Raw genomic sequence first — 20,753 nt, forward strand, 5'->3', positions numbered from 1 at the left:
GGGGGAAGGACAAAAAAGGGGAGGGCCTTAAAACCCCAAAAAAAAAAAAAAAAAAAAAAGCACAGCATTTCTCACTTAGTGACATCATACCTCTATACAAAGCATACTAGTATCTTACCAGACCACTTCTGAAGGTATGCGTACTTTTATGTTCTTGTCTGTTTGCTATGTTAGCTAATTATAATTAGTGTTAAAGAGCTCAAAGTAAATGTTATACCTTTAATATTAATATATCAAAAGCCAGAAGTTTCCTATTATATAACAAAATAGCATTAACTGATATAAAAATTATATCTTTAGATATCATTTTTTCTTGCTAAATCTATTGTTGCTTTCTTTGAACAGCACCACCGTCCCCAAGTCAGTCTAAAACCTCATTTTTGTCATCTCAATAGTGGCAATATTCAATTGTAGTGTACTAATAAATAGCATCCTCCTATCTCTAGTCCCATTTTCACTTGCCTATTTCAGACACTCAGTACCTTGAGCTTAGACTATCTCAGTAGCATTCTGTTTTCTCCAACTCTCACCTTTTCCCTTGGAAATCCATTTTATTCATGATGTTACATTAAAAATTTTGAAACACAGCTCTGATTATCACATCCATGCTGAGAAACCTTCCATGGCTGCCTATAAGACAAAGCCCAAATTTCTCAGTTCAGCCCTTATGAATAGAACCAAACTATTTACTTCAATCCCAGCCAAACTGAATCACATGCTGTTTCCAGTACATGTTCTGCCCAGCTCCTGTCTTTTTCTCTGCCTAAATAGCTTTTCTCCATATTTTTGAGTGTTCAAGTATTACCCATGCTTTGAGAGTTTTCTCCATGAAATTTTCCCTTCCCACAGTATCTGTATATCTCTCATGACAGCAATTTGATTTTAAATAAAACGTACTAATGTACCTGACTTCCACTAAGACTTTAAATAATTTATAGGAAGGATCTGTATTTATCTCATCTATGAAACTCTTACAATGTTTAACACAGTATCTAGAATACATCTAACATATTTGTTGAGTAAACAGATTTCAGAATTGTGCCAAACCTAGAGTAACTAGTGGCAGCTGAAAATACACTAAATGCCTCCTGGCCTTCCTAGCTAGTGGCACCACTACTTATCAATACTTGTAAGTGCCATGATATAGAATTCTCTTTTGTCAAAATACAGTATGAGAAAAAAAGTAAGAAACAGCAACAGAAGTCATTTTCCTGGATTTTCTCCAGCACAGAGACCAACCCAAAGGGCCTAGTAAAACTAGGTTATTTCAGGGTGAAGCTAGAGACCTCACTCTCTGTGACTGCAGATATGAAGGAATATTTATGCACATCAAATCTTTGGGTGATTCTATCCTTCTAGTCTTGCCTGCACCATTACCTCCATTCTCATCCTTCTTCCCACTGCATTAATCTCTCTAAAACACAAATCTGAGCATGCCACTTACCTGATTAAAATTCTCTAATACTCTCACAGCCTATGGAATAAAACCCAAACTTCTTAGCATGTTATGCAACATTCTCTATAAGCTGCCTTTGCCTACTTTAGTCTCACTTCCCACCAACTTATGAAGAAAATTAATTGTAAAAAATTTCTACATTTATATTTTATATATTGAGTCTTTAAGAAAGATTTTATTTTAAAAGGGAGTTACCTGGTTCAAAAAATATCTGAAAATCATTTACCTAGATTCTAGAGTATAGAGCACCAAGGCATGCTTTACAAAAATCTGACAGATGATGAAAATATAAGGAGAAAGACTGAACTATTACTATTTTGTAACTTTTCATACTTTAATGCCAAGCAAAACCACCAGAAGTTATGGTACATTTAATATTAAAATGTCAGTGGAAAATACTTTAACATGTTCTCTATAAGCCAATATTTTGAAAATTATAATAAATAAAAGTTCAGTGTTGAGATCAGGCTCACTTTCCTCTCTAGGCTATGAGGTAGACAAAGTAAATACTTACGCTTCATCTTTGCTAAAGGAAGGATTCCCACAAGAACAGCAATATACAGCAGTGAAACACAAAAACCAAGAAAATAGCCCACTATTCTGGCGTTGTCTGGGAAATATTTTAAGGTTTCTGGTATGTAATGTTATCTTATGAAACATTATGCAAGTCTGTTCTGGCAACCAGTTTGAGAGTTATTTAGCTATCTGAATTCAGAGGAATCCCAGCTATGTTCATTGTTCCTACCACATGCCCTTTAAGTTAAAAGGAAGCAATGCGAATGAAGCACTACCACCCTTTAAAACCTCAGGTGTAAAGGATACTCTTCACTATTCCGGATGTCAACTACCAGGAGCTTTGGTTTACTGGACTTTGTCTTCTTGGTGGGTGTTTTGAAGTGGCCTGTCACTGTAAGCTCACACAAGTCAATCAGGTCCTCTGCTGAAATCCGGGGTGATACTTCTGACTTTAGGTCATTTAATGGAATGGATTCTCTTGACTGAAAAAAGATGCACAAACAACACAAACATTGAGAACATTATAGAGAGACAAACTATAGCCAGTACAGAATATCTTCAGGTTTTTTATATCAATTACTATAGCATATGGGAGAACAGGAAACTGTATCTCATTTTAGCAGTGTACTGTGTAACTGTATTCCCTACCACTGATACTTACTTTTTTATTAGTCACACATATAGGAAAGCATTATTCTTTTGCTTCACTACAAGTTCCTGGGTCAAATGTGATAGAAAGAGATGAGGCAGAACTGACTGATTTAGGAAAGATTTGACCTTGGTGTTGGTTCTAATCAAATGCATCATATGTGAGGAGTTTTTTCAAAGGAAAGACCGATTGCCTTGTGAAATGGTAAGAACGGAAGGAGAGGAATCACTGACAAATTCATAGCTTTCTGAAATTTTTTGTGTGTATCAGCAAAGAACTTTAATATGTTGCAAGCATGTTCCTCTGCAAATTAACTTTAGGAGATTAGTAAGTTATATTTTGGACAAATTATACTACTTTGCTTTTAAAAAAAATAATTATAAACATACAGAATCTAGCTTCCCTTTTATTAGACAGTTTTATATGCAATTTTTCTATTCATTATACAATATCCACTTAGGGGCATAAAAGTAAAACTTCCTCTATACAACTTACGTCTTATTTAGTCACTGACATTGGTATTTTCCTGTGTGACTAGGGTTTCAAATTCATGGAACTTTGTTTATTGACAATGGACAAGAATTTAGAATAACTATAGAACAGGTCTGAAAATGTCTGCCCAAGAACCTGTACATATAATTATCATTTATCATTTCTGCCCAAGAACCTGTACATACAATTATATTAAACTTAGATATCCAAACATCAGAAACCAATTGGTATGAGAATGACTTTTAAAAAAAAATTAATATTCTATTTTTAACCTAGAGTCAGAATTTATTTAGCAACGTTACTGATAAAAAATATCTTTCAGTAGAGTGGGTTTTCTGAAAGGGCTACCTGGATGTGTTACTGATAATGCTAACCAAGCAAGCAAAAATCCAAACCTGGTAACAAGACAGGTATTTTACGGCGTTCATTAAACTTCTGGGAGAATGACTTTGTCATGGTACCTGGAGTCTGAAATGGTAGACTTTTTTTTGGTATATGGTGTTAGAAAATGTTCTAATTTCATTTTTTTACATGTAGCTGTCCAGTTTTCCCAGCACCACTTATTGAAGAGACTTTTTGTCCATAGTACATTCTTGCCTCCTTTGTAGTAGATTTGTTGACTATAGGTGTGTGGGTATATTTCTGGGCTCTCTATTCTGTTCCATTGATTTTTGTGTCTGTTTTTGTGCAACCACCAGTTTTGATTACTGTAGCTTTGCAGTATAATCTCAAGTTAGGGAGCATGACTCCTCCAGTTCTGTTTTTCTTTCTCAAGATTATTTTGGCTATTTGGGGTCTTTTGTGTTTTCATACAAATTTTAAAATTTATTCTAACTCTGTGAAAAATGTCATTGGTATTTTGATAGCGATTGCATTGAATCTGTGTATTGCCTTGGGTAATATGATTGTTTAAACAATAGTAATTCTTCCAATCCAAGAACATGGTATATCTTTCCATCTGTTTGTGTCATCTTCAATTTCTTTCATCAGTGTCTTATAGTTTTCCAAGTACAGGTCTTTTACCTCCTTAGGTAGGTTTATTCCTAGGTATTTTATTCTTTTTGATTCGATGGTAAATGGGATTGTTTCCTTAATTTCTCTTCCTGATAGTTCATTGTTAGTATATAGAAATGCAATAGGTTTTTATATATTAATTTTGTATCCTGCAACTTTACCTAATTCATCATGAGCTCTAGTAGTTTTCTGGTGGTGTCTTTAGGATTTTCTATATATAGCATCATGTCATCTGCAAACAGTGACAGCTTTACTTCTTCCTTTCTAATTTTGATTCCTTTCATCTCTTTTTGTCTGATTCTGTGACTAGGACTTCCAATACTATGTTGAATAAAAGTGGTGAGAGTGGGCATTCTTGTCTCATTCCTGGTCTTAGAGGAAATGCTTTTAGCTTTTTACCATTGAGTATGATGTTAGTTGTGGGCTTGTCATATATATGGCCTCTATTATGCTGAGGTATTTTCCCTCTATGCCTGATTTCTGGAGAGTTTTTATCATAAATGGAAAGTTTTTTATGCTTCAAAAGCTTTTTCTGCATCTACTGAGATAATCATATGGTTTTTATTCTTTAATTTGTTAATGTGGTATATCACACTGACTGATTTGCGGGTACTTAGAAATCCTTGCATCCCTGACATATTAACTATGAGAATACAGAGCCAGTATCTAGAACACTCTTCCCATATTTTCTGTCATGGGTCCTGGCACTAACTTCAACCTAGTTACCCAGGACAGAAATCTGAAAATCATCGTAGATTCTTCATTCTTCCTTATTCCTCATTCCCATCGAACATATCCCCAAATTCCACCATAATAACACTTGAATCTGTTGCCTGATTCACTGCTCTATCTCAGGGCTTCCATCATCCCTTACATGGACTGTAGAAGCTGTTTGCCCCTCTTGCTGCCTCCTTTTTTCTCTGCTTCGCTCTTCATTTAAAGTTATCCCTTCTAATCCATATGCCAAATGCCATGAATTAAAATAAAAATCTCATCATGTAAATTTTATAATTAAATACACCTCCATGGCTTCTAGACACTGATGGAGTGAAATCCAAATTCCTTGGTATAGAATATAAAGCCTTTTATAAATTGGTCTCTGTCTATAATAGGCAGGAGACCATAGGCTTTGGAGTCAGACTACCAGGACTCAAATCTTGGCTGTCCACTCATCAGTGTGTGACTTTGGACATGATATTTAACTGCTCTGCCCAATTTCTTCATCTATAAAGTGGGATAACAGCATTTACCTGAATCCTCCTAGGCTGCTGTAAGAATTAAATGTTAATCTATATAAAATATTTAGAATAGTGTCTGACACACTGTCAGAGTTCAATAAATGTTTGCTATCTTTCACCTTTTTTTCTCATCCCTTACCATGTACTTTGGCATTAGCAGACTATTTGCCTTTTTATACCACTGTGTCACCTTTGCCCACGTTGCTCCCTCTGCTTAGAATGCCACACTTTGTCCATCTAATAAATCCCTGCTCACCTTACAAGTATCAGCTCAAATACTATTTTCTCTGTGAAGAAAGTCTTTTTGACTCCTGGCAGTCTTACTTAGTTTTTCTTCTGTGTCTGCATAGGTATCAGGTATACATCTTTATTATAATAGGATTATTTACTTCCCACTAGACTGAGAGCTCCTCAAGGATAAGGAAAATGACTTTTATGCCTATGTCTTCCCCAGGTCTCAGCAAATTATCTGACACATAAAAGATATTAAAATATATTTGCTGAATATAAATGAATAAAATGGTTTTCCTAAGTCTTCTATTACTTTTCCTGAGTAACTTTGTGCTATGTGTATGTTTCCCAAACAACACGTATATACCTCCATCATAGTAATTACTATACTTGTAATACATTATCTGTTTCTACCCTTGACTTACAACATCCTTGAATGCAGGTTCTGTGTCTTTTCATATTTGTATCTCCAAAAGATAGCACAAGGTATGGAACCAAAAAAACTTAATAGATATTTAATGAATGAATGAGTGAATAAAAATATGATTAAATAACATTACAGAATCTATTGTTACGTCCGGATTACTAGACAGAATCTTCAGGGATGGCAAATCATAAGATTCTCTCTAGCCTCTGGGCACTGTAATGGTTAATCAAGAACACTGAAATCTATATCTGCCTCAATAATTTCTCACAGCCATCTCTCCTTTCCTCAACTGAAAAATTGAAGATGACAGTTGCTACCATATAAGCTTACAAAATGTACTCTAATTAATTGAAAGAAGTTAGGTGTATATAAAGAAGGCAAAAAAATAAACACACACAAAAAACTATCCCTAGGAAAGTAGGCAAAATAATTCAGTGATAATAAAAATATGAATGAAGGAAAAAATAGATAAAAAAAAATAGAGTTGAAACTTTGGGGAATATCAATAAAACTAGAAAACCTGTATGTGAACTGTGTGCATGATAAGAAATGAGAAAAATATAAACAAACATATTTTTATATTTTTTCTTTCTCTCTATATTTTCTTTATATATCGCCCTTTCTTCCTTCCTTCCTTCCTTTCTTTCTAATTAACTATAAATGAGAAAGAATATAAGCATGTAAAAATATTTGAAAAAATAAAAAAAATTGATTCCAAATATTCCCAAAAGAATATAAAATCTGAATAGACCTAAATATCCATAGGCCTAAGTAGAGCTGAAGAGAACTGATGAATGATATGTGTGTGTGTGTATTCAAAAGTCGCAGAAAAACTGAATAAACTTTGTAAATACAGGTAAAATTTTAAAGTTTTTAAATGATTACTTTAAAGAAAGGTGTCAAACACATTTTTTTCCTGAAGCAATTCTATCTTGTAACTGTTCCAAGGCAAAGAAAACATTGAAAGCTTATTTTATGAAGTGACCATAATCTAATTCTTAAATCTAACAAAGAGAGCATTAAACACCACCCCCCAATATTCCTTAAGAATATAGATTCTTAAAAAAATCTCAAAACTAGAAAACTGAATGCAGTAGCAATTTAAAAGAATGGCATACTATGACAAAGTAGGGCATATTCCAGGAATGAAGGACGGTTCAATATTAGGACAATTTTAAAAAGAATTCATCACCTTTAGTCAAAGGATATGAAGTATGTAATCATCATTGTAGGTGACACAAAGCCATATGTGATAAAACTTCACATTTATTCCCAATTTTAGAAGAACTCATGGTAAACACATACCAGAAGGCAAGTTAATTAGAACGATGAAAGATTTCATTAAGGCAGATGTTCATCTCAAATATTTGACATTCTAATTAATGATGAACCACAGAGGCAGACTTATTAAAATAAAAATGGAGAAATAATATTGTAGCTATCAGCATTATTATTTTTATTGTTATAAAAGTTGCTGTGGAGATAATAAGAAAAATAAATACTGAGTGTAAATATTGGAAAAAAATATATTTCTTAGACAATAGTCTTCTTAGAAAATCTAGAATAATCAGAGGAAAATCCAATAAAACTGGTAAGAATTTGGTACGGTTTTAGTTACAACATACATACAACAAAATCATTAGCTTTTCTCTACAGCAGCAGCAGCCAGTAAGAAAACACAAGGAGCAAAAGCTTTCAATCACAATATCAAAATATTCCTCCAAAACAAAATACTTAGAAATAAGAGAATCACATTTGAAGAAAATGAAAGAGTTTTGTGATGGGCATTTGAAAAACCTGAGAGACATAAAATGCTATCTGGAAAGAAAGATTCAGTATTACAAGATCTTTATTTTTCCTCAGAACAATGTATTAATATATTACAATTTAATCAAAACTCTAAAAGGATCTTTCTTTTTCATTTTGAAACATAAGTTCTAAAGTTGACTAAATAGGTGAGAATGTCAAGAAAATGTTGAAAAATAATAAAATACATTGTAATATGTTAAAACTGTATAAAATAATACCACATGATATTGCACCAGAATAGGCTAGAAGACAAACAGGACATAATGGGATGCACAGAAACAGACTCCAATACATATAAATATTTGGTAAAAGAATAGGATTCCATATCAAATCACTGGGGGAAAGGGTATATTATTTAGGATATAGTGTTGGCATCATTTATTACCTAGAATAAAATAAAATCATGTTTCTATCTTATACTACAAAGCAAAATGATTTATAAGTGGAACAAAAAATTATGTGTAAAAACTGGAATCACAAAAGAAAAAGTATTGATGACTAAAATTATTTTTAAGCATACGGAAAAAGCTGAACTCTTAAAGAAGAGAAATATACATGAAAAAAATTTAAGATGCCCTTATTATATAAAGAACTCTTTTAATCAATAAGACAAACCAATAAGAAAAAAAATCTGCTTAGTTAAAATGAAGCGAGGGGAGATGTATACATATACTTGACAAAATAAACACAAATAGGTAAAGAAAACTTTTTTACCTCAATCATAGAAATATTAGAAAAATGTATATACAATCACAGAAATAGAAAAAGTAGGTAAGTGTTCTGGTAGTGCCACTGTGGAAAACGGTATGGAGGTTCCTCAAAAAACTAAAAACAGAGCTACCATATGATCCAGCAATCCCACTCCTGGGCATATATCTGGACAAAACTATAATTCAAAAAGATACATGCACCCCTATGTTCACAGCAGCACTATTCACAATAGCCAAGACATGGAAACAACCTAAATGTCCATCAACAGATGAATGGATAAAGAAGATGTGGTATATATATACAATGGAATACTTCTCTGCCATAAAAAAGAACAAAATAATGCCATTTGCAGCAACATACAAACAACTAGAGATTCTCATACTAAGTGAAGTCAGAAGGAGAAAGACAAAGACCATATGATATCATTTATATGTGGAATCTAAACTATGACACAAATGAACCTATCGATGAAACAGAAACAGAATCATAGACATAGAGAACAGACTGGTGGTTGCCAAGGGGGAGGGGTTTGGGAGACGGATGGATTGGGAGGTTGGAGTTAGTAGATGTAAGCTTTTATATATAGAATGGATAAACAACAAGGTCCTACTGTATAGCACAGAGAACTATATTCAATATCCTACAATAAACCATAATGGAAAAGAATATTAAAAAAAAGAATGTATATATATGTATAACTGAATCACTTTGCTGTACATAGTAATTAACACAACATTGTAAATCAACTATACTTCAGTAAAAATCAGTAAGTAAAATAAAATACACATGTTTTAGATGTGTGAATCAACATAAACTTTCTGGAGAAAAAATTAGTAATATGCATTAAAAACTTTCAAATATGCATGCAATAGAAATTTCTTTTAGGAAATTTGTTCCATGGACATAATCACAGATTGTACAAAGTAGTATGGAAAAATATTTATCAAACATGGTTTTTCTTAAATTATGAAAAACTGGAAATAATGTCAACGCATGATAAAAGGTGATAAGATAAGTAACAATGAATTCATATAAAGAAATATCATTCACCCATTAAAATCATATTTTAGAAAAATACTACTTAGGAGAGGAAATATTCAGGATATATTATCAAGGGGAAGAAGACCCTATAAAACAATAAATTCACCAAGATACCAGCTTGGTGATGTATATCATAGTGACTATGTGAGTGTGTGTGTAAACACATGCATGTGTGTATACATATATTTTCATATATATAAGAATGATGCGTAGAAATGGTGAAAGTGCTAATCTCTGAGTCAGTGGAATTAATGTGGTTTTTTTTCTTAGTGATTTTCTGTTTTTAAATTTTAATAATTAAGTATGAGCTGTTTTTGAAAATTTAAACATTTATAAAAATATGATTGCTTTCAACCAGCACTATTATATACTTCTCTTAAATACTTCATAACTATGAATCTAATCTGTCTGAAGACAATTCTTTTCAAATATTTACAGCAATATAAAAAGGCTTCACAAATAAGAACTCATGGCTATATTCACCATTGCAGGTAATCAGATCTGGCACTAGAAAACATATAGAGATGTTAAAGAAATACAATAAAATCACTATTATTCTTAAATTCTGATAAGTTTTAAAATGATTAAAAAAAAAGGATCAGCAAGTAGGGCAGGCTTTCATGCATTCAAGTTCAGAAAGGAGACACACAAAAGCTAATATAGAGAATTGAATAAAAAATGTTTGAAGTTCACTGGAATGTTTCATTGGTAAGGACTATTCTGTTTTTTGCATGAAGAAATATTTGAATAAACTGATGTTTATCTACCTCTTCATCAGATGTATGAAGAATTTAGAGAAAAGGGCCTGTTGGCTATGTGGAAGAATATTTAATATACTTTTCCAAACTTCTACCAACACAAATGTAAATTACATTATCATCACTAAATAATTATAAAGTTTTCCTTGTTTAACGTAAGATAGTAGAAATTACTTAGTAGATTACTGCCTTAAATGGCTGATATTTTTCTTAGCAAGAATTGTGTTTCCTTTAAGAGTAATATATTTTGATCCTGCATTCAGAAACAGCTCTATATGTGATCATACTCATAATGTATATTAGAAGGTTAAAAACAAAACAGCAAACACCCTTCATTATGGAAGGAAGCAACTGTCATATATTATGCTATTTTGTGTGTGTGTGTGTTTGTGAGTGTGTGTGTGTGTGTGTGTTTAGGGGAAGGGTGAGAAAGAGGGATAAAATCTTAATATAAATAATTACCCTCTCTAAAGCCACTTGGAAATTAAGGATTCCAAAAGATATTTATAGTACCTGGGTATAAATGAGGCCAGGAGTGCTGCTTTCAGAAGATACATGGTAGATTTGATTGTTTCTTAAAGCTTTTGAGGGATTTTCTCAGGGACAGGATGACCTCAGAATGTCTACAGTACTGGCTCTTTGAGTCATTTTAAAATCTCTTCACTTTGGAAGCAAAGTAACGTTTATTAAATATCTACTTTATAATTCTAGAACCTAAAATGAGGCAGCACAGGAAGTGACACACATTGCATACATTTCATATACAGAGAGATCTACCTTAATTTTGGGCAAAAACACTTAGAAAGACTATTAAATTTCACCAAATAATTGGAATTGGAACACCACCCGTAATACTAAAGATAATCTTCTAAAAGAAAAGTGGAAATATAAATCAGAAAGCATGAAAAGCAAAAGTAGGCACGTTTATAAGGCAGGAAGCATCACAGGACTAATCATGTATTAAATAATGTATGTTTCAACACGATGAAAATAAACACTCTTTAGGACAACTTATAATAGCAAAACTCTACTCAAAGATCTTTTCAAGTGACATATCATGTTTCTAGGAGAGAGACTGGATCAATATAAACATGCTGATGACAACAAAGAGCCAGGTATATCAATAGCTTAAATTTCTTAGATTTCTTTTGTATCTCTCATAGCAAGAGATGAGAGGGTCTTGCCCAGAGAAGGTGCTGAAATGTTTGATAAATAAATGCATGCATGTGTAACAGGACGCTGAATGATGTTGTCCCTAGGTTGAAACAAAGAGGTTCTAATGTGCTACCAAATAATAGAAACTGCCAACAGAAGCCACCAATGTCTTCCCCAGGGCTGAGAAGGGACAGAAATTACTCTACTACTTCCAACTAACATCCCAGCATCCCCTTTGTTCAAGATAAAATGCCCTTCCGTTCTCATCTTGCAGGGTAGAGGAGTGGGTGTTTCTGAACACTCAAATCACGCCCCCTCCCTCACAAGGCAAGTGATGGGGAGTGCCCAAGACAATCATTTGTAGAGATTCGGGCATACCTGAAAGAAGGGGTGGCTGACATTCTATTTTGTAGTAGAATGCCTGTTTACACAGAAGACTTAATAATCTGTCCTATACCTACCTGAGCAGGCAAGAAGTAAGGAGACTTAATAATCTGTCCTATACCTCTGGCAGTACTGAGAGAGAGGGTGGTAAGATGCTTACCTTCTCTGACCTTACATTTCTAAGCTGTATTGCGAGAATGATGACACTTAACTCACAAATTTACTGTGAGGATCAATTGATATAATACGTGTAAAAATGTTTGGTAGACTGTAGATCTTTATATAAAATAAGTTGTTATTAAAAATCACATCCCAAATGAAGCAGCTTGAATTTCATGGTAAAGTAGTCTTATTAGAGTCTAAATTTTTAATAAATCACCAATTAACAAATATTTAATCTACTAGCTTTGTGCTGGCCATCTTGAGAGAGACAATATCATTTCCACCTCAAAGAGTCCCTAATCTGGTTGGAAAAAAAAGACTAACATAAAAGCAATAATATATATACATGTGTGTGTGTATGTGGGCCTTGACTTTTCAAAGTATTAAGGTAATAAATGATATCAAATACACAAAAAAATGCAATAATAAAACTATACAATAATAACAGAGAACACTTATATGGTGCTAACTATGTGCTGGTCACTATGACAAGCACTTGACATATATAAGCTTATTTCAGTGTTGCAACAATTCTATGAGGTAGGTTTTATTATTTTGATCATTTTATAGAGGAGGAAATTGGGGCAGAGAAAGGTTAAATAACTTAACAAAGGCCACATAATCAGTAAGTAACAGAGCCAGGATTCAAATTTAGTCTGGCTCTGGAGTCTGAGCTCTTAACCACATCATTACACTGCTTCTTTTATAAGATTCCATGTACGGAATCACAGCTGCATACTATAAGAATACAGGGAAAGGTATAAACACAATATGGGGAGAAGTAGTTAGCAAAATATAGGTGGAGGAACTAGCATTTCAGTCAGGAAATAACAGTAAGGTTTAGAAAAATAGAAAGGAAGGGGACTTCCCTGGTGGCACAGTGGTTAAGAATCGACCTGCCAATGCAGGGGACACTGGTTCTACTCCTGGTACGGAAGATCTCACATGCCGTGAAGCAAATAAGCCCATGTGCCACAACTACTGAGCCCACGTGCTGCAACTACTGAAGCCTGCGTTCCTAGAGCCCGTGTTCCACAACAACAGAAGCCACTGCAATGAGAAGCCCGCACACTGCAATGAAGAGTAGCCACCGTTAGCTGCAACTAGAGAAAGCCCACGTGCAGCCGAAGACCCAAGACAGCCATAAATAAATAAATAAATAAATAAATAAAAGAGGAAGAAGAGTGTTGCACAAGTAGGTAATTGTAAGAGTTCTGAAGTGTGAATGAGCGTGGAAATGGTCCATAAATAATTATTGAGCACCTACTAGGTACCATGCAATGTGCTTGGGATACATTAATGAACACAACAAAGATATTTGTTCTTATAGAACTTAGAGTCAATGGGTATGAAAAAGACAATGAAGAGACTAGTCTTACTGAGCTGAGCATCATCCTGGGAATTAGAGGGAAACAGTATTGAATAAGTAGGTAGGGGACAGATCATGAGGGCTCTGAAAGACAGAGAAGCTCAAGGATATAAGATTTTTGGAGGAATGTGTCACATGTTAACAGCAGTATCTTAGGAAGATTAATTTGGCCATATCTTGAACGATGAATTAGAGATGGGAAAAATGATAGGCAGAAAGACTTGTTAGAAAGTGAATTTTACGAAGATTTAGATTAAGTGATGACACTGGAAATGGAGAGCTTTGCTCTACTCATTACCTTCTTTTTTCCTTCAGTCATTCCCCTGGCCTATAAATACAGTTTTGTATTGGCCTACAGATTTTTCCTAGGCCTACAAATACATCCAATTCTCTCCCATTCATAGTGAAAGATAAACATAAAGAATGAATACTAAATAATAAAATTACTCTCCAAGGGGCAAGTGCTTCCCTCGCTACTATCCCTCTACTTTCTCATCTCCACTTTCTTTTCATTCACTCCGGAACTCACTGCAACTTGGTTTCTGTCATGATACAGAAGAAGGAGTGGTTCATCTGCCAGGAGAAAGTGTACAGTTTGGGAACACTTCTTTACAAAGATAACATTTGAGTTGAGATTAAAAGGATGAAGAGGAGTTCGCCAAGTAAAGAAGTGGGGCTTTGCATGCATATTTTGTGTGAAGCAACTCTATCAAACACACGGGGAAGGTGTTCTGATTCTACTTCTAGGGCTTCGGTTCTACCTCTAGGAGGTATGCTGAATAAAGCCTTTCTCATTTAAAATTCTTTCCACATTTGTTTCAATTCATCCTGGCATGAACAAGGCAGAAATTTGTCAGGTTGCTATTTTCATTTTGAAAGAATTTTTAAAAGTTTAGTTTACAAGTATGTAACCAGAGTGTCTCAGGTTTACAACCCCTGTTCCATACTGATACTGGTCTCTTCCAATAAATACACCATGAGCTCCTTGAAAGCAGGGACTAGGACTTGTTTGTTTTTATACTTCTACTACCTAGCAGAGAGCCTGGAACTCAGTAGCTATTCAGTAAAATTGGGTGTATTGATAAAGAGGAAGAATATATGAGAGGCATTGTAAGAAAATATATGGAAGATAAAGGACAGGGATGAGTAAATGATGGCTTTTATGTTTTGAACATGGGTGATTAAGGGAGAAAAGAAGGTAGTAACAGTGATAGACAGTAGATAAGGCGAAGACAAGTTCTGATACAGATGTATAAAATTGAGGGTGCCTAGGGTCTACCAAGTTGAAGTGTTGAAATGCAGTTGGAGACATAAACTGGTGTTTGGGAGAAGTCATGGCTAGAGGATCATATTTTTGGAATTATCCACATAAAAACTGCAGTTTAAGTCATGAGAAATAATAAACAATTTTTGAAGAAAAAAGGAAAAAATGTTAATTTTGTTAGGCACAGATATACACTGCTGAGAAAATCTTAAACTATGTAAACTATTAACAAGGCTTAGAATACATAAAGTTGAGATTTTTTAGAGCAATATCAATTCTTGTTTTCCCCCATGTCTACAATAGGCTCTGCTTTCTTAGTGCTAGATATTTCTAGCTCACGTATGAGGAGGGACAGGCTTTTGCAGATGGCACAGGCAGACATTAACTACCATTCTCAAAGGAATTTTAACAAAAAAAAAACTATCATCAAAAACTTTATCAATCTGCAAAGCTATTTTTATCTCTATATTTAAAACAATAAATTGTTTAAATGGCATTATAGTATTTTCATTTCTCCTTGTTTTTAGGGAAAATAGGAAAGGTTACTATTTCTAAGATATAGAAATATAGCATCTGAAATGGAGTCTGAAATAAAACTGTAATGCTCTGGAAGCTGTGTAATACAGCTGTCATACTAGAGAGAATATTTTTCTCCCTCAAATAAAAGAGATACTGTACATGAATATGAAACACAAAGAGGAATGGAGATAGAATTTTTTCAGTGATTAGGGATTTTATGCTAAAATTTTCACAGACGTGCTCCTGAAAAATTGTGTGTAAGCTAAATTTCTGTAAAGAAAGTAATTTTCTCTTTGATATACAATATAGATATTTTGAGATATTTCATCTCTCTGGGCCTCAGTTTTCTCATGTATAAAGCGAAGGGGCAGGATCAGATAGCTTACGTTTGTTTTAGCTTTAGAATTCTATGACATTTTTTTCTGATTGATTTTCGACTGTTAACAGGTCACAAAACTCTTGCTTACCTCTTAGGACAAAAGTTAGAAACCTACACATAATATTTAATGACACCACAGGAGTTTCTACTTAAAGAGATTCAGGAATGATTCTAATTGTGAAGCTTAGTAAAGTATTATTCATAAAGCATGACATGCTTATATAAACTTGGATCAATAAGAACTTATGCCTTTCAAAGACAAGTAGCTGGGAAACATTTCATAGTTTAAAGTGGTTTGAAGTGAGGGTGGAAGAAATGGAGGCGGTAAGTGAAGAATTCTCATAGTGATTTAAGGATCAAAAACAGGGTCAACATGGCAACGTGTTGGGGGGAGTGGTGGTGCTGGTGCTACTCTATACGATTTTCTAAAAGATTCTGGAAATAATTTTCCATATAAAACCAGAACCTGACAGATTTCCTGGGTTGAGGTAAACAAGATGGAAATGTTAAACATGAGAGTGGCTCCACTCAGCTGAGCTCCCAAAAGGTAGAACTTGTGATACCTTCCTTCTGGAATGCGACAGAGCTGCTATTTCACATAGAACTTTACGGTCAGCTTTCAATGGCAGCAGAAATGCAGGAAGTAGAACCAGCTGGTGACTACGAGGTATTTTAGTCAAACTGATATTCTCATCTCAAACTCTACCTTTCCAAGGTACAGCCTTTAATTGAACTAGGTTACTGACTTCATCACCCTTCTCTCTCACTCTTATTCTTTTCCTTATACATAGAAGGAAATTTTTGTTCATGTGTTCCTTGTCACTTGGGAAATTCCTCCATCACTCCCCTCACTATATAACCAAAGTCAAGTAAACAACCAAAATACTCTCTGGCTGGAAGCTTCAGTAAATCCTGACGGGAGGAAGTCTAGAGATCTACCTCTCTCGTCCTTATCGCTGTACAAAGGATAAGGCTGGTGAGATCTCTAATGTGCTTGTGGTATTAACTGTTAGTACCATGACTAATATCTGCTGGAATGATCAGCTAATATCATGTATCAGCCAACCACTGTTATTTGATATATAATCGAGATACCTAAAGTAAAGGGAAATTCAAAATTTTAGTTGTGAAGAAAGAAGACTTTAAAATTGAAGGATACTTACTTGTCTCTAATCTCTAATCATTTATTGTAACAAACAACAAACCATTCCAGACAATTCTTATAAGAATTGTCTTATAAGAATATAGATACAGAAGTTTCAATGTTAATAATGTACTCAGCTGTATTTCAAACTTCTCTCACATAAACCAAGAGATTCTGATTTTAATGAGATCAGAAAGGTTATGTATATGTCACAACCAGGCTAAAGCCAGAGATCATCAAGATGTACTTTAGGTTTATAACACACAATTTATAGAATATAAACTGATAAATCTAATGGATAATTTCCATGATGTTAAACTGGTTAGTACCCATTTCTTAAAAGAATTTTCTTATTGAAAATGAAAGTATTTCAAAAGCAAACTAATTTTTGAATTCATTTTGGATCTGACTAGAGTTCTAGATTCCAAAATACAAATTGGGCATGAAAAAAATACAGAATTTTTAAAAGAAAATCTAATTATTTTGTTTACAAAAAGTCTGTTAAATGTAACAGCAATTACAACTAACAAATTATCAGCTATAATGCAATGGAAAAATTTCTGCAAAATTTATTCTAGATATATTCTATTTTAAAGTTGTTAAAAAAAGTCTTCATATCTTCCTTTTGGCTTAATACAACTTAATATGCAATAAAAAAGTAATCGAAGAAAAGGAAAAATATTTGATAAATGAGTTACAGGCAATATTTCTTGTGGTATAGTAAACCTTTACAATATTATAGTAACTATAAAATGTACAGATATATTTCAACAATTATATACTGTAATAAAACTTTAAAATTTTTCTTTGGCATTTCTGGCCACATTGACGGACATTTCAATGTATTCAAAAGTATTTTTTATAGAAAAAAATAAAATAGATATTCTGTTGTAAAACCAGATGATAAATTTATTGGTTAAAACACATGAAACTACTTTAATTGAAATGATAATAATGCTATAAATGGTAAGAATACTATATATAATCAAGAATTAACCAACAAATGACTAATAGATTAAAAAGTTAGAAGCTGGTACTAGCTCCTCAGATAAATGATGGTGATAATGATGACAACAGTGAAAACTTAGTGTTTACTATGTGCTGCAGTGTTCTGAATATATTAACTAATACGATAATCCTATGAAGTATATAATATTATTATCTCTATTTTATGGACAAGGAAACAGGTCATGTAGCTGGTGTGGCAGAGCCGGGGTTCAAAAATTCTAGTCCGTGTTCTTTGCCACTATATCAAACTGTTTGTAAAGCCAACAGTCTTTCTGTATTTATAACCAGCTGGAAAATATAATGAAATAAAATATCGCACTAATAATGGCAACAGAAAGGTTAAAATAGTAATAATGCTAATAAGAAATACATGAGAAACCTTTAAAATGCCACAGAAGAACTAAAAGATATGGATAAACAGAAAAGCATACACTGCTTTTGGAAAAAATAAACTCTCCATATTGTATATCAATTTTTTCTACTTTATACATTTAATTTAATCACAATATAAATACCAAAATGGTATTATTTTCAGGGGAGGAAGGAAAAAGACAAGCCAATTCTACAATTCACATAGAAACATAGTGCCAAATGTATGACATATAATTATAATTTTAATAACCTCTTGGTACTGGAAAAGAAACTGAAACAGATGAATATAACTGAAAACAGGATTTGGAAATGGATATAAGTACACGTGGGAATCTAGTCTTCCATAAGAGAGTATATGAATCAGTGGAAACCATTTAGTTTGTTCAAGAAAACATTTTATTAATCTTAAACTAATTCAAATATCTATTTGATAAGCATAAAAGTTTAAAATATATTAATTAAATCAAGCCTGTCAGGACTCTTATCTATTCTTTGCTAGTGTTTGTTTTATTTAATTTCTGTAGAATTTAATAATAATCTATAATTCAGATAGACATATTTTGAAATAATTCCAGTTTAGTTGCTCATTTTGTGGCTTTTGTGGGAAATGAAGAAAGAAATAAGCTTTAGCAATGATTCTCTAGGAGATGTGAGAATGCTGCAGATAAAAGCTGCCTTTTCGTTTTTCATTATGTATCTTTATTTGTTAAATTCTGTTAGCACCTGTACAAATTGGGTTAACAAACTGAATTTTTAGTAGTAGATTTATTTCTCATATAACAAGTCTTGTTTATTTATTTTGCATATTTTATAGGATATCCTGGGAGAATGGCTGAAAAATACAGGACATTTATAGCCTGGGATTGTGAAAATCATTAGACTCACTGAATCCTGTATATAACATGTGTGTCTGTTGTTGCTAGCCCTTCTGTAGAATTGTGCCAGAATCCATTTCTCTTTAAATGTCATGGAATGTCATTGATACCTGAAATGACATCCCTGAATTTTGAGGTTGCATAAGAAAGATTTCAGTGGAAGACCCCAGATATTCATTAGCAGGTTGGAATTGTGCTATCTGTGCCTATTACTCTTCATGATGAAAATATATTCTATAGACTTACCCGTGAAAAAACACTGCTATTGGAGCTGTCTCAAATCAATACTGAACTAAATCAGCCTGCAAAGGAATAAAAACTGTCACCAGCATAACCTTCCTATCGACTGCAATGCAGATATGCTAATGTGTGTCAAAGCCTCGCCCTGATGTCTGTAGGGAAGTGTGCCATGTCTCAGAACAGTCCAGCTGCTGGCTTGGGCCAATTCTAAGTAGGATTCTCTACCCTAAATCATGACAATTATTATTTTCACCAAAGATGACAAGAATTCTTATTTATTTTCTTCTTTTTTGTTTTCCATCAAGAACTCCATCCCCAATACCCTCCTACCCCAAACTTCTAAACATCTCTTTTCCTTCCCAAGATCTAGCCCCTACCTCCGCCCCACAAAATTGTTCTCAATACATTACACTCTAGAAAGCTAGTGCTCATTCAGTCATTATTTGATTCTTGTCTGGCTCTGCATTTTTTCTGCCCTCGTTTCACTTGCTGTATTAAGAAGGCACTGCTCCATTCAGAACAGATGATGCACACTGAAGTATCTACATTCAGAAAAGTGGCATTTACTAATTTGATGATTTAGCATAAGACCCAGGGATTTCTATAACTCAGAGGAAGACAGATCTTTAATATGCAACTGTGAATTTTGATTTCTCATACTTCACAAAAAAAGGAGAGTAGTAAATGTTTAAAAATATAACAAGATATGTAATATGTAAATGTTTCAAGCTTCAGACTGCTGCAGTGACACAATTAGATTTTTTAAATGAGAAAAAACATGAAGGGTCAATGAGAAAAAGCAATAAACGTACATCATTAATTTACATATTCTTGACCTGGAAATAAAGAATTACCCTTGAGTTATTTTGTTACATTTATTTATTTATACTCTTTCATTTAGCAAAGGATTTGAGATTTTGGTTCAGCCTACCCTTCCAAACAATTTTAATACATGTTTTTATCCCTTCCTGATATATTATTTCCATCTGCCAAAACAGTTTTCTGGTGCATTGAATTAAAGTACACCCCCAACTTGGAACTGACAGACTGTAGGAAAGGAAGTTTATATGCTAACTCTGGACTTGAGGGGCTCTGTTTTAAACAACAGTTGAGAATGGAAAATGAACAGCATGGTTGTAATGGGGGCAAGGCTGGGGCACTGCTGATCATCTCTTTCATCTGAACTGAAGATACATTCCCAGCCACCTTTCCTCATGTACCTTCAGTGAGCAAGATACTTTGAAAAGATGCAGTCCATACTACTATGAAATAAGGACTGTAAAAACCTCTCTACAACTGTAAAGCCCTTAACAAATTCAATTATCAAGTGCTTGGCATTTAGTAGGTGCTCAAAACAAATGTTTGCTGAATGAATAAAACAGTCAAAATTCTCTTAAAATGATGAGGAAAAAAGGAAAAGTAAAATTAAATGTGTTTTTTTTAAATCATTGTCTTCTCTTGATTTTTCCCTAATCCCTACCAACATTTCGCTTCTCTACATTTATTCTCTTGAAGCAAAATTGTTCATATTTTCAAGTTA

General features: G+C 33.5%; 1 protein-coding gene across 2 annotated transcripts in view; it reads right to left on the bottom strand.

The window, feature by feature from the left end:
• Positions 1-20,753, bottom strand: part of TBCK (TBC1 domain containing kinase) — a 225,683-nt gene that overhangs the window by 32,192 nt on the left and 172,738 nt on the right. For both annotated transcript variants that reach the window (XM_024754047.1, XM_024754046.1), the window contains exon 24: positions 2,279-2,454. In XM_024754047.1, coding sequence (XP_024609815.1) covers positions 2,279-2,454 — 176 coding nt within the window. The remainder of the gene's footprint in view (positions 1-2,278; positions 2,455-20,753) is intronic.

Source organism: Neophocaena asiaeorientalis, unplaced genomic scaffold (genome assembly GCF_003031525.2).
Source record: "Neophocaena asiaeorientalis asiaeorientalis breed wild unplaced genomic scaffold, Neophocaena_asiaeorientalis_V1.1 scaffold189, whole genome shotgun sequence".
Lineage (NCBI taxonomy): Eukaryota > Metazoa > Chordata > Mammalia > Artiodactyla > Phocoenidae > Neophocaena > Neophocaena asiaeorientalis.